At 29.3% G+C, this 12,921-nt stretch overlaps 2 protein-coding genes across 2 annotated transcripts; both read right to left on the reverse strand.

The window, feature by feature from the left end:
- Nucleotides 1-2,869: 2,869 nt before the first annotated feature.
- Nucleotides 2,870-5,419, reverse strand: LOC125873497 (uncharacterized). The gene is made up of 2 exons (XM_049554425.1): nucleotides 4,646-5,419; nucleotides 2,870-3,187 (listed from the first exon to the last, which is right to left on the reverse strand). Exons 1-2 carry the CDS (start codon nucleotides 5,417-5,419, stop codon nucleotides 2,870-2,872), a joined length of 1,092 nt encoding a protein of 363 aa, XP_049410382.1.
- A 2,689-nt stretch (nucleotides 5,420-8,108) lies between these two features.
- LOC125874679 (berberine bridge enzyme-like 18) lies at nucleotides 8,109-10,013 on the reverse strand. The gene has a single exon (XM_049555674.1). It carries the CDS (start codon nucleotides 10,000-10,002, stop codon nucleotides 8,386-8,388), a length of 1,617 nt encoding a protein of 538 aa, XP_049411631.1. The 5' UTR covers nucleotides 10,003-10,013; the 3' UTR covers nucleotides 8,109-8,385.
- Nucleotides 10,014-12,921: the final 2,908 nt, after the last annotated feature.

A 12,921-nucleotide genomic window follows, 5' to 3' on the forward strand; every position in this document is an offset into this window, starting at 1 on the left:
TAATTTATCTTTAACATCTGAAACTGAAACATGCTCTGTTTTCTCTTTATGCTCTGTTTCAGGTGGAGAAATTGATACCTTAGTTTGTCCATCATTTGGCTCATACTCAACAACTACAACTCTATGACCATCTTTAACAATAACATCATCTTTCTTCTCCGGGTTCGGAGAAAAAACCCCTGCTGTAACAAGTGTGGTAAGTACAAGAGAAATGGCGAAAACATTCATCATCTTCAATTTTGTCTTAAATGAAAAAAAATGGAGAGACGGTTAAGTAAAGAGGGAAAATGGGGATTTGAATAAAAGGACGTTAAACTGGGAATGCCCACGTTAGTCGGTGATGCTGGATGAAGATGAATACGTGTACGTCTTGCATGGGGTTCTTGGAATACTACGTGTCTCTTTCTCATATTTCCACTAAAACTAAAACAGCTGCCATTAACTGAAATATTTATGTTCTGGAATGTTCCCTCTCCACAAGGATTTTCTTCTTTACTTTTGAGTGATAAAACTTATATACTTCCTACTTATTTTTTTTAAAAAAATTAATATACTTCCCTTTTCTTTTTAGTTACCATAATTTTCTTTCTGTTTTAGGATAAAATAATAAGAAGTCTAACTAATATTTTGATGTATTTTTTTTATTATATTAATATGTAAAAAATTGTAATTTATATTTTTTTTTATCTCAATTTATATGATATTTTTTTTATTTTTTGAGAGTCAAACAATTTAAGTTTGACCGGTAATTTATGCATGAAATCTTCAAATTTTTTGAAATAAAATTTATATATTAGTATACTACGTAAAAAGTACTATAAGTCAGAATAATTGATAGTTCAAAATGTTTAAAAGATCTACGAAAAATTTATGATAAAAAATACACCGATTTGAATCTTAAAGTCCAAAAAATACCACATAAAATGGGACGGAGGAGTAATATTTTTCATATAGTTTTTAAATATCTAAACTTATAATATATAATATCGAATTAATGTAATCTAATTTAACAAAAGCGCAGCATGACAACTAAAAAAGAACCGAGAGAGTATTTTAAGATTGTTAAAAAATAATTTGTATATTTAAAACTTATTCTACAAAATTGTTATAAATTATAATAATTAATATAATAGTAATAATAATAATAATAATAATAATAATAATAATAATAATAATAATAATAATAATAATAATAGTAATAGTATATTTAGTGAAATTTCATCAAGTGTAGTTTGAGGAGGATAAAATATATGCAAATTTTATTATTACTTCATAGAGATAGTGAAGTTGTTCCTGAATTAATTTATAAATGTAATGACCCTTCCTATTGTTATGGATGAGCTATTCGTAAAAGAAAATGAGTGATGGAGCTCTTGGTTCGAAGAGTTAGATAAAAAAATAAAAATTGGAAATTGAAAATATTTTTTTTTTAAAAAAACTTTAAAATTCTTTTTTTGGTGGGGGGCTGGCGGGAGGGGGGTGGTAGGGGATGGGGGGGATCGGGGTGAGGGTGGGGTAAAAAAATAAATAAACTGAAGTTGAAAAATAATTTTAAAAAATAAGTTTTAAATTTATTTTTTCAATAAAAAAATTGATATTTTCAACAAAAAATTGTAATTTGAAGTTAGAGGAAAGTTTTGGAAAATGTTTTCCTTAATTTTTGAAGAGAAGTCATTTTTCTAAAATTTGAGAAAAATGAATTGATTTGAAAAACATTTTCTCCAACCAAACATGAAAAAATTGGAAAAACATTTTCCAGAAAATGTTTTCCTTCATACCAAACACACCCTAAAACTTTAACATAATAATCCTGCTTAATTTAGCTAATCTTTTAGTGTTCTCTAATTTGTTTATTGTGATAATATATTCAAGATATAAAAGTTTAAAAAATTTCAATCTTGTAATTGATTTTAGCCAAGTAAAAATAAAATATCTTACGCACACTATAGTCCAAGTCATATTTAAGTGAAGTTTTAAATATTTTAGTCTAATGTCGTTTATTATATATATATATATATATATATTTTTTTTTTTTTGGTAATAATCATTATATATTACCATTACAACAAGAACCATTTACAGAATTAAGGAGCGTCCAGTATCATCACCCCATTGTAGAAAGGTTGCAACAAGTATCTAGATCTCAAGCAAAACAAAAAATCAAACAAGCCACACCAACAAACTAGTTACAAATTCTAGACACTAAAGTTAGTGCATCTATGAGCTCTTTTGGAGCATTGTAACATATCTATCCTCTCCCTAATCTCCCTTTGGATTTGTGCTATAACAAAACTTGTATTTATATGTATGTTTTTGAAAATCTTCATGTTCCTTGCTCGCCAAGTGTGATAAATTATAGCACCATAAATTGCCGCAACTACTTCCTTTTGGAACCTCTTCCATCTTCTTCTTTGGAACCATTATAGATTTTGTATCACTCCCCTCTGTTGCAAGTACAAGCCTGGCCATGTAGAGAGAGCGATCCTTATTTCCGATATCCAACCACATTTAGATAATGATAGTTGCATTTGAAGTGGATGAATAAAATAAAGACTTGCTTTTGATTATTGAGCGACAAAAATAAATCACAAAAATTAAAAGGTAAATTTTACACAACGATAATAATTACATCATACTTACTAGTATTATATAAGATAAGAGTTTGGTCCATCAAAAGCACACAAATTCAAAAGATAAAAATACTTAGATGAATATGCGGGCTATTTAGAAAACAAAATTAAGTTATACATGACAAGTGAGGTGCACAAAAATCTAAAGTACTCTACAAAGTATGCTTTCAAACTGCTAGATGACTTTGTTGGGGTGCCACTTCGCCAGGCGAGGTATTAACATAACAAAAAACAACAAGTTAACCGCTGGAATGCACCAATTGGCTACGGTGGAAAAGGTGAGAAGTAAGACCTATTAGTGTGAGTACATTGAGAAATGATGACAATAAATTCAACTTCTTTAGCTTCTGACTCAATATCTCAACTTGTGGCCTCTCTCTTATTGCTCCCTCTGACAATTCTTGTTGAGTTTCAAGAGGTTCATTACTTGTTGTTTTCCCTGTTTTAGTCCCTGTTGGATCCCTCACTGCATCCACGTTTCTTGTGCTTGGTTCTATGTCAAATACATCTTTCCCTTTCCCCTTCTCTTTCTCCAATTTCATTCTCTCCCTCATCAACTGCAAAATTTCAAATGTATCCCATCAAAGAGTAGAATCAAAGAAACAAGCATTTACGCTTAGACATATAAAATGTAGCCTTCTGTTTGGGATTTGGCTCCCCTCCATTTCTTCGAGTGCATCTCTAGATGAAACACATGTGTCTTATTTAATATTTAAATGTCAAGATTATATTATATTAACAAATATCTTAATCATAGTTAAGTCAACTAAATTTAGAAAACTACTCTCCAAATTTGGTAAGAATTACAATATATTCCATATAAAATTTGATATTTATTAATTTCATCTTATATTTTTATATTAAAATATTAAATTGTATGATATTTAAGGTGAGAATCAACTAAATAATTTTTTGTACTAGTAAACTTTGTTCTTGAAATATTATACTATGTTGAGAAACAAAAAAAAAAGGTGAAGAATTATCAATGTCTTCAATTTGGTTTTAGCTGGCATCTATCTCTTTCAGTTTGTATAAAATTGAGCAAATAAACACATTTATTTTAGATGTATTATGCGATGTAAAACGTGTGTATCTATTTATTCAATTTTATATAAATTTGAATGTATACTTGTACATACCAAAAATTGAAGGATAACTAAAGTCAAATTAAATAATATATTTATATATTATTACTAATAATTAACATAAACATACACTCAAATTGAGATTAACTAACAAATAAACCCTTAAACTTACAAATTGAGATATCCATGAGCAAGTTGAGACGTATAGATATACACTATCAATGTAAAGTTTGAGGGTGTATTTAATACTTATGCATAATGCCAAGAAACAAAGAAGGTGGATATAAGTTAGTAGGGACAGGGAAAAAACAGGGGAAGTAAAGTGCATACCTTAGTGGCTCGAGGCTCCAAGTAGAAAGAATTGAACATAGTCATGGAGAATATGGCTAGAAAAATGAGACCTTGTATTGTTTCACCCCGACTCGCATAATATGGACGGCTCTGGCTCAAGTAATGGCCGAGAAACGCCGCGGCAACGCTGTAAGACAGAGTCTTGAAGTAAACAGGGTAAATCTTGCTTTGTAACACTGAAAATCGCTGCTTCGGTAAAGCTTTTGCCAAAACCTTACTAGATATGAAAGTCACCCAAAAACAAACACCATAAGNAATTTAGAAAACTACTCTCCAAATTTGATAAAAATTACAATATATTCCATACAAAATTTGGTATTTATTAATTTCATCTTTTATTTTTATATTAAAATATTAAATTATATGATATTTTAGGTGAGAATCAACTAAATAATTTTTATTAACTAACGAATAAACCCTTAAACTTACAAATTGAGATATCCATGAGCAAGTTGAGATGTATAGATATACACTTTCAATGTAAAGTTTGAGGGTGTATTTAATATTTATGCCAAGAAACAAATAAGGTGGATATAAGTTAGTAGGGACAGGGAAAAAACAGGGGAAGTAAGTGCATACCTTAGTGGCTCGAGGCTCCAAGTAGAAAGAATTGAACATAGTCATGGAGAATATGGCTAGAAAAATGAGACCTTGTATTGTTTCACCCCGACTCGCATAATATGGACGGCTCTGGCTCAAGTAATGGCCGAGAAACGCCGCGGCAACGCTGTAAGACAGAGTCTTGAAGTAAACAGGGTAAATCTTGCTTTGTAACACTGAAAATCGCTGCTTCGGTAAAGCTTTTGCCAAAACCTTACTAGATATGAAAGTCACCCAAAAACAAACACCATAAGACAATGCAAATCCAAGCAAATGGATCATCCCCATGAAAGATCGAAAATTGTTGGATGAAAAGAATCTTCGAATTTTTTGATAACCCCTTTTGCCTTCCACTTTAAGCATCTGTGCATCTTCAATCACTGCATTTTCTATCAAATCAACATCTTCTGTTGCATTTCTCTCCACATCACCCTTTAGTGTATCTGTTGTATCAGACACATCCTTGACTTTTCCTTTCACTTTATCTACTATTATTCCAACACATTTTTTCACCTTTTCTGAAGCCTCATGGGCTTTATCAAAAACCCCTTTAGCATCTTCTTTGATTTTTTCAGAAACAGAGTGTTTGGTTCCTTCAAGTACACTTGCTATCCTATCTGAAGCATACTCTGTTTTCGCCTTTTGCTCTGTTTCTCGTGGGGAAATTGAGATCTTGATGTTCCCTTCATATGGAGAAACGATTCCTGCTATGATAAGTGTGGTGAGTATAAGAGAAATGGCAAAAGTATTCATCTTGTTCCTTTTTATTGTTTAACCTCTGTGAATGATGATGGAGAATAAAGCTGCGTGTTTGGATAATATATATAGCAGTCAGGGAAGTCAGAGACAAATTCAGAATTTGAAAATTACGGGACATTATTATTTTAATATAGACATTAATAAAACTTTTAATTAATATCGTGTTTGATTGATAATAGTAGTGTAAGCCGTAGTGAAAATACAAACATAGAAGTCAAATATTCCGAGAGGGATCGATCTAGGGTTTATAAAAGCAACAACTTCAACCAACACTGGAGCCATAGTGAAAATACAAACATAAAGATGCACAATTAAATGGCCCCAATTAAATATATATCTATCCCTTAATATATATATATATATATATATATATATATATATAAATTTGAAGTTAACGAGTACAATATTGTGGAGCCGCCTAAGAAGATAGGGTTAAGTTAATTTTATTAGGCGAAAAATTATATTTCCTCCATTTCAAAAATAGTAATCTAGTTTGATTTGATATGGAGTTTAAGAAAATAAAAAAGATTTTTGAATCTTGTGATTCTAAATAAAGTTATATCAAATATACAAAATTGTCATTTAATCTTGTGATTTTAAACATATCACGTGGAAAACTGAAAATAAAATGTTATAAAAAAAAGGAAAGAAGTCATTCTTTTTTAAACAAACTAAAAAGGAAAGGAGGTCATTATTTTTTAAACGGATGAAGTATTATATATATATATATAATAATAATAATAAAATTATTTTTATATTTTAAAATATATTATTTATATATAATTGAAATATAAATATTAATTTTTTTACTTTTTGAATTATTTCTTAAAAAATTGCGGATGGAGATGAATACGTGTACCTGTTATTACACACAGACATAAATGAATAAATAACTGATTAAGTTTTTCTCTCGTCACTTTACTATAATTGAAAAAAAATTAGCTTTAAGATATTCTTTTTATCTTTTATAAAATAATAATCCATACAAGTATACAATCACATAAATATTTAAATATTTTAAATTATAATTTTTAATTTTTCTCTTAAATACTATATATCAAATTAAACGGTGTCATATAAAAAATAGAATAAGACGGAAAAATTATTACTTTCTCGGAATTCTGTGAGTTGTCTTATACTTAAGTACTACGTAGCCGATTCGTGACAGTGACGATGATATTGATACGCCTACTTATTCGATTCTTATATTCAAAGCAAGAGAGGCAATTATTTTTACTAGTAATAATAGTAATTTCTTGATTTAGAAAATCAATGCAATATATAAAAAATTGAAATAAAAATTTCTAAGACGAAATTTGAATTTGAATAATGAATAAACAATGAAGTAATTTCTAGATTTTAATTTTTTTAAAATAAAAATATTTTTTGATGAACTTTCGACTTTTCAATTATCTAAAGTTGTTTGAATTATACAATATTATGTTATTAATCAAACATCATATTATTGGATTGATGTATGAAGATTATATCATGATGAATATAAATCTTTTAAAGAAAAGCAAGATACATTCACAATCCAACCTAAATATTTATTTGTTATTATTCTTTTTATTTTTAATTATATTATAATTTATAATATAGTATTTACTAACATAATTCAATGCTGGCATGCATATATTGAAGACACTCGCGCAAATTTCTTTTTCGATATTTCGGCCAGATGGGTGACGTTTTGATTTGTTAAGAAAGCTTTGGCCTTTGGAGTTACTGATTCACTTTAATTGTTTATTATTTTAATTTTTTTAATTTTATATATTAAAAAGATATATCAAATATATTAAAAATGATATTCCCTCTGTTCCTAATTACTTGTCCACTTTTAAATTGTCACATCTATTAAGAAAATAATTAATGACATAGTGAGTTTACCATTTTACCCCTATTAATTATGAAGTGGATGAAAAGTTCTACATTTTTCAAAATAATTAGTCATTTAATTGGGGGTATAATAGGTAAATTTTTTTTGTCATTTCTTGATTTGTCAAAATGAACAAGTAATTAGGGACAACTGTAAAAGGAAAAATGGACAAGTAATTAGGGACAGAGGGAGTATATTATTATCTTAAATTTAAAATATATTAAAATGTTAACGAATTAAAAAAAAAAAAAAGAGGAGAAAAGTATGTTAAAACAAAGAAACGAATATTCAGTTGATAATATCAGCCCCATATTTTTGAAAAATTAAGATAATAGAATGAACAATTTGGCGTTCTATAGAAAGCAACATGAAGTAAATTGTTGGGTCTGTCATATTACTTCGGAATATATTTTAGGACATAAATAAAATATTACTATTTACTAGTCCTTTTAAGTATTTTTAAATTATTCTGTAATAAAATGTAAAATAGTTAAGAACCTCACTAAATAAAAGGTAAATATTGAAAAATGTTCTCAACAGTTCTTTTAAATTTTGAACAATTAACTTGTTTTGAACTGTGATACTATCAATGATGATAAATTAATTTAGTAAGTCATTCCACCTTCAGCAAATTAATATTTGTCCTCTTAGTCATCCTATATATATACCCTCGTCAAACGCAAATTAAATAATTCAAAATATTAAAAGACTTCTCCCAAAATTATAAAACTATAATGGGATCAATGTTCGTTAATTCTAATAAGAAAGATAGAGAACACTCCCAATCCTGTTTCAACAATTTGCTAGTAATAATTGAGAAAAAAAAAATCAATATGTAAGGAAGAAAACCATAAAAATAAATTAAATTAAACAACCTTTATTATCAATCAATATTATACAATAATTTCATAGAACAGGCAAATTGCATAAAAAAAAAAAATTACTACACAAGTCTTATCAAGTGCCATGTTCTCACATGCATGACCCTTTATAATACAAACAATGAAGAGAAACTATATGTACCTTATTAATTAATTAAATAATAACATGCATCATATTATTTTTTGTATAGTGATGAACTTCATTCACCTTTGTTCTTCCACTGAGTAAGTGAAGGAATACTTTGTTCATTCCTAAAGAAATTTGAAGGATCCACCTTAGTCTTCACATGAACCAATCTATCAAAATTATTCTTGAAATACTTAATCCCCCAAACCTTAGCTTGCACATAGCTTGTATATCCCTTGATGTTATTCACTCCAATATCAAGATCCCTATAGTTGATATAAGCAGCTCTTGGTAACTTAGAAACAAAAGGTGCCATGTAAGAATAAAGCCTTCTTATCCAACTTATATGCCTCTCAGCTACTTCTTCTCCTTCTTCATCCCAATACACCAAATGTTGAATTTTGTATAAATTACCAGATCTATGAGGGAACGGGATAGCGGATGCTGAAATCTCATCCATCCTCCCACCATAGGGACTTAAGATTACTTGAGATGATTGAGCTTCATCTTCAAAGAAGAATCTCCATATTCCTTCGAGACCTCCCTCTTGAATTGGCTGATACACGTAGTCTGATTTTGCCTTGAAGTAACGCGTTGAGAGTTGAACCCTACTTAGCAAGACATCAAGAGGTCCATCTGTTGGGAACCCTGCAAAGTACATTATAGACTCTATCCAACTCATCTCAATGCAATCTTCTCTTCTCAACCCTAATTCAGGGAAATTTTCTTGCATGATGGGAAGTAATCGATCGATACCACCAAGGAATATGGAGTTGAATGAAGCTACAATTGTTTGTTGGTTGTTACCATCTCCTTGATTACTTGAGTTCAATTTACTAACCAAGATCCTAATGAACAAATCTTCATGGAATCTTGGAGCAACATATTGCCACCTATGAACAAGCTTAGTGGCATTTTGTTCCAATGTCTTGTCAAGTGTGAAAACAGTTACTATCTCAGGAACATCTACTAATTTGATCTTCCATGAAAGGACAAGTCCAAAACTATTACCACCACCTCCTCTAATTGCCCAAAATAGATCTTCTCCCATGGAAGCCCTATCAAGAATCCTTCCATTCGCGTCGATCAATCGTGCATCTACAATGTTATCAGCTGCTAGGCCATATTTTCTCAGCATAACACCATAACCACCTCCACTAAAATGTCCACCAACACCAACTGTTGGACAAACACCAGCCGGAAACCCTAGGGTTTTGCTTTTCTCCGCGATTCTATAATAGAGTTCGCCAATAGTTGATCCAGCTTCAACCCATGCACTCTTATCATTGACATCAACATTGATTGTTCTAAGGTTAATAAGGTCAACTATAACAAATGGAACCTCGGAGACATAAGAAAGACCTTCATAATCATGTCCTGCACCACGAACCCTAATGTGCATCCCAGTTTTCTTAGCACAAAGAATGACTCTTTGAACCTCAGATTCACTCACTGGGGTGACAATCACAAGAGGTTTAGGAGTTTCAGTTGTATTGAACCTTAAATTTTGTATGGAGAATTGAAGGATTGATGGAAAAGAAGAGCTATTTGGTGTGTAAATATTGGAGGATGTTTGGTTACTATGAGATAGACATTGAATGAATTCTTCATGATTATCAGCTAATGCTGACCATGAAGCTGATGAGAGAACAACAAGTACAAAAATAAAGGAAAACCAAGAAATCTTCATAATGGATTAGATTTTGTTAAGTTTGTGTTATGGAAATGAAGTTGCAAACCCCATTCTATTTATAATGTGTGAGGGAGGAGCTACTATTTGTTTAGTTGAACTTTTTATACTAATCAACATACGTGTGAAATTGTAATGAGCAAAAAATAAGACCAAAAAAGAAGAATTGTCAAATCAGATCAAGACCACCAATAGCCTTTCACATTTGTTTGACCTCAATAAATAATAACTTACGAAAAAACAATTTTTAGCCATCTATATTCAACCCTATATAGCTATTTCTTAATGTTATGATCATATTGCAACTTGCAAGGTAGGGGACATTAGGGCTTGATTTCCACATTGGTTTAATAGAGTTTACGTAATCTCCGGTTCTTCCATCTCAGTAGCTAGTGTTTGGGGTGTAATTATTTCTGAATTGTATATTTTAATGATATCAGATCATCCACTACTTTTCATACCGTCGTGCCTTGGATGCTGATGTCGATATTAATTGCATGCAGTGTTGGACCAGGGCTAGAAATGATCTATCGCAACCATTGAGAGCGATAGCCGCAGATGGTGGTGATTTTGTTATGATCCTATTGTAAGGTAGGGGACTTTAATCCCACATATGTTAATTACGAAATTTGAAACATAGTATTTCAGGTTGCATTAATTCGAGGATGCACGAAAAAAGGAATTGTTCAATTTTTAAACTTCATCTTCAAAAAAACGTAAATTTTTTCATAAAATTTCGCGCAATATGTGTTTTTCTCCTCGTAAGACTGAAAGATATGAATAAATTTAAAATAATATTAAAAAAATAAATTACACCATCTCTAATATAGATAAATATCTCTTTTTTCTAGAATTACTCTTAATAAGATATTGACTACAATTGAAAAAGTCTTGAAGTTGTTCACAAGGGACTTTTATGCTTGGAGGCTATAACGGATAGCTAGATCGTGAAAAATGAATTTGTCTACTATACTATTTTGCTGGAGAAAAAAACTAAAATACATTGTTTTTTCAACCAAAAATTCATATGTGTGGACCAGATTTAACTTCATGATTCTAATTTCTAAGAAAGGATAAGATATTTACAACCAAATGGTGTGTAAGGCTTCTAAAGCTTGATATAATGTCCCTTGAGTTAAACCACCCGTGGTTACTTAATCCTCAGATTTTAAGTGATATACGTTGTTAATATAAACAAATTACAATTTTTGAGATTTTTGCAATATCTATTCATCTTTATCTATTATATCAGATAATAAAATTTTTTTATATCAGATAATATATTTTATTTTAAGATTTCAAATTCAACATTTTAAGAAGATTTATCTTTAAATTTTATTAAAAAATGATTTACAATAAGGATGTACAAGTGTTAAACTATTTATCACACTGTTCTTTCAAATTATTTTTTCTAAAACAATTTAAACACAAAATTGTTTTAAGAAAAGAAGATAATAAAAATTGTTCGACCCCTATAAAGATGACAAGTTGGGTTTAATCAATTGGTCAATGGTCTTGGCTTATATTGACAATTGAAATTTAAACAAAATTGAAATTTGAAAATTCTCACTTTGAATTTATGAAATTTCGTGTACAATATGTTGGTTCTTTCATGGATAATATTTCTGAGAATTAGATTTTCTTCTCCCCAAAGCTATTTGAAAATTTCAATATTTTGACTTTAAAAGGTTTATGATTCAATTTTATTTTATTTTTCTCTTTTTTTCGGGGCATTTGTAAGTTTTACTTTTTATACGACATGTCAACATCGAAAATGAAGTTTTTCCCATAATTCACTTTCTTTAATAACTAATTCTTCAACCAAATAGCTAGTAATTTATATATATGTATTTCTGCATCTAGGACTAAACTTAAAATTTTTGCCTACTTAATTATAAGAAAAAAATAATGAAAATGTTGCATATCGTATGGAAGAGATTATAATTATTATTTAGTTATTAGAGAGAAATGAGAAAGACCGTAGTGGTAAAGTAATTTTATTTTATTTCATGAAGATAATGACCTTATTATATCTTCTTCTTTTTTTTCACAATTTTTCAGAGCTGATGAAGGCATAAGGTCTTTTTTTTTATATAAAAAAAAGGCAACATAATTCTTTTGAAACTTGCTAAATATTATCAAACTCGAATATTATACGCAAAGCATATTGTAGAGTACAAATTTGTAATTACTAACCAAATATCTAATTGAATAAACAACGTAACACTGAAAGAGACCAAACCATGATCATATAGTAATGTTTTGGTCACTCCTTTTCCATCCAAGAAATAATTGAACTTCTTGAAACATGTTAGTGAGTCGGCAAATCGGGCCGTTAGAGCCAACAATAATTATATATCAAATATAATTTTATTTGTGGAATCTGAAGAAAAAATACAGTGTATGCAGACGTTATTTTTATCTCATGGAGATAGAAAAATTTGTTTTCAAAAGAACTTCGACAACATATTCAATACTCTAAAATTGAATAAAAAGAATATAATTGTATTCAAATTACATGCATAATTATATATAATCATAAATTCAAAGGTCTCATCATCAGTGCCCCTTAATTAATAGAGTTTAAATCTTATTCACTAATAATATCACAGTAAATTAGTAACTATCATACTATAATATATTTAATTATACGGATAATGCAAAATTTACACACAAACTCAATCAGACGCCTCATGGGCTGCTCTTTTATATCAACTGGAAAAAAAGGGGAAAAAAAATACTAACATCGATAAAATTAGTTTAAAATAATTAATCACCTCATGGGCTGCTCTTTGTTTCAAGTGTTGCAAATAATATAGAGATTTCTAATAATAAATGCATGCAAATCAACAATAAGTTTAAATGTATTATCAATCACATTATGTTTATCCAAACAGTTCCACATCAGACACTTAATTC

The sequence above is a fragment of the Solanum stenotomum genome, chromosome 8 (genome assembly GCF_019186545.1).
Source record: "Solanum stenotomum isolate F172 chromosome 8, ASM1918654v1, whole genome shotgun sequence".
In the NCBI taxonomy this organism is placed as follows: Eukaryota; Viridiplantae; Streptophyta; class Magnoliopsida; order Solanales; family Solanaceae; genus Solanum; species Solanum stenotomum.

What these genes read in the sequence shown, in the direction of transcription:
- LOC125873497 (XM_049554425.1), bottom strand. Translation starts at nt 5,419, where the DNA reads ATGAATACTTTTGCCATTTCTCTTATACTCACCACACTTATCATAGCA. An exon ending in TGGAGCCTCGAGCCACTAAG is followed by an intron (nt 3,188 to 4,645) that starts GTATGCACTTAC and finishes GAAATTTTGCAG; the next exon opens with TTGATGAGGGAGAGAATGAA.
- LOC125874679 (XM_049555674.1), bottom strand. Translation starts at nt 10,002, where the DNA reads ATGAAGATTTCTTGGTTTTCCTTTATTTTTGTACTTGTTGTTCTCTCA.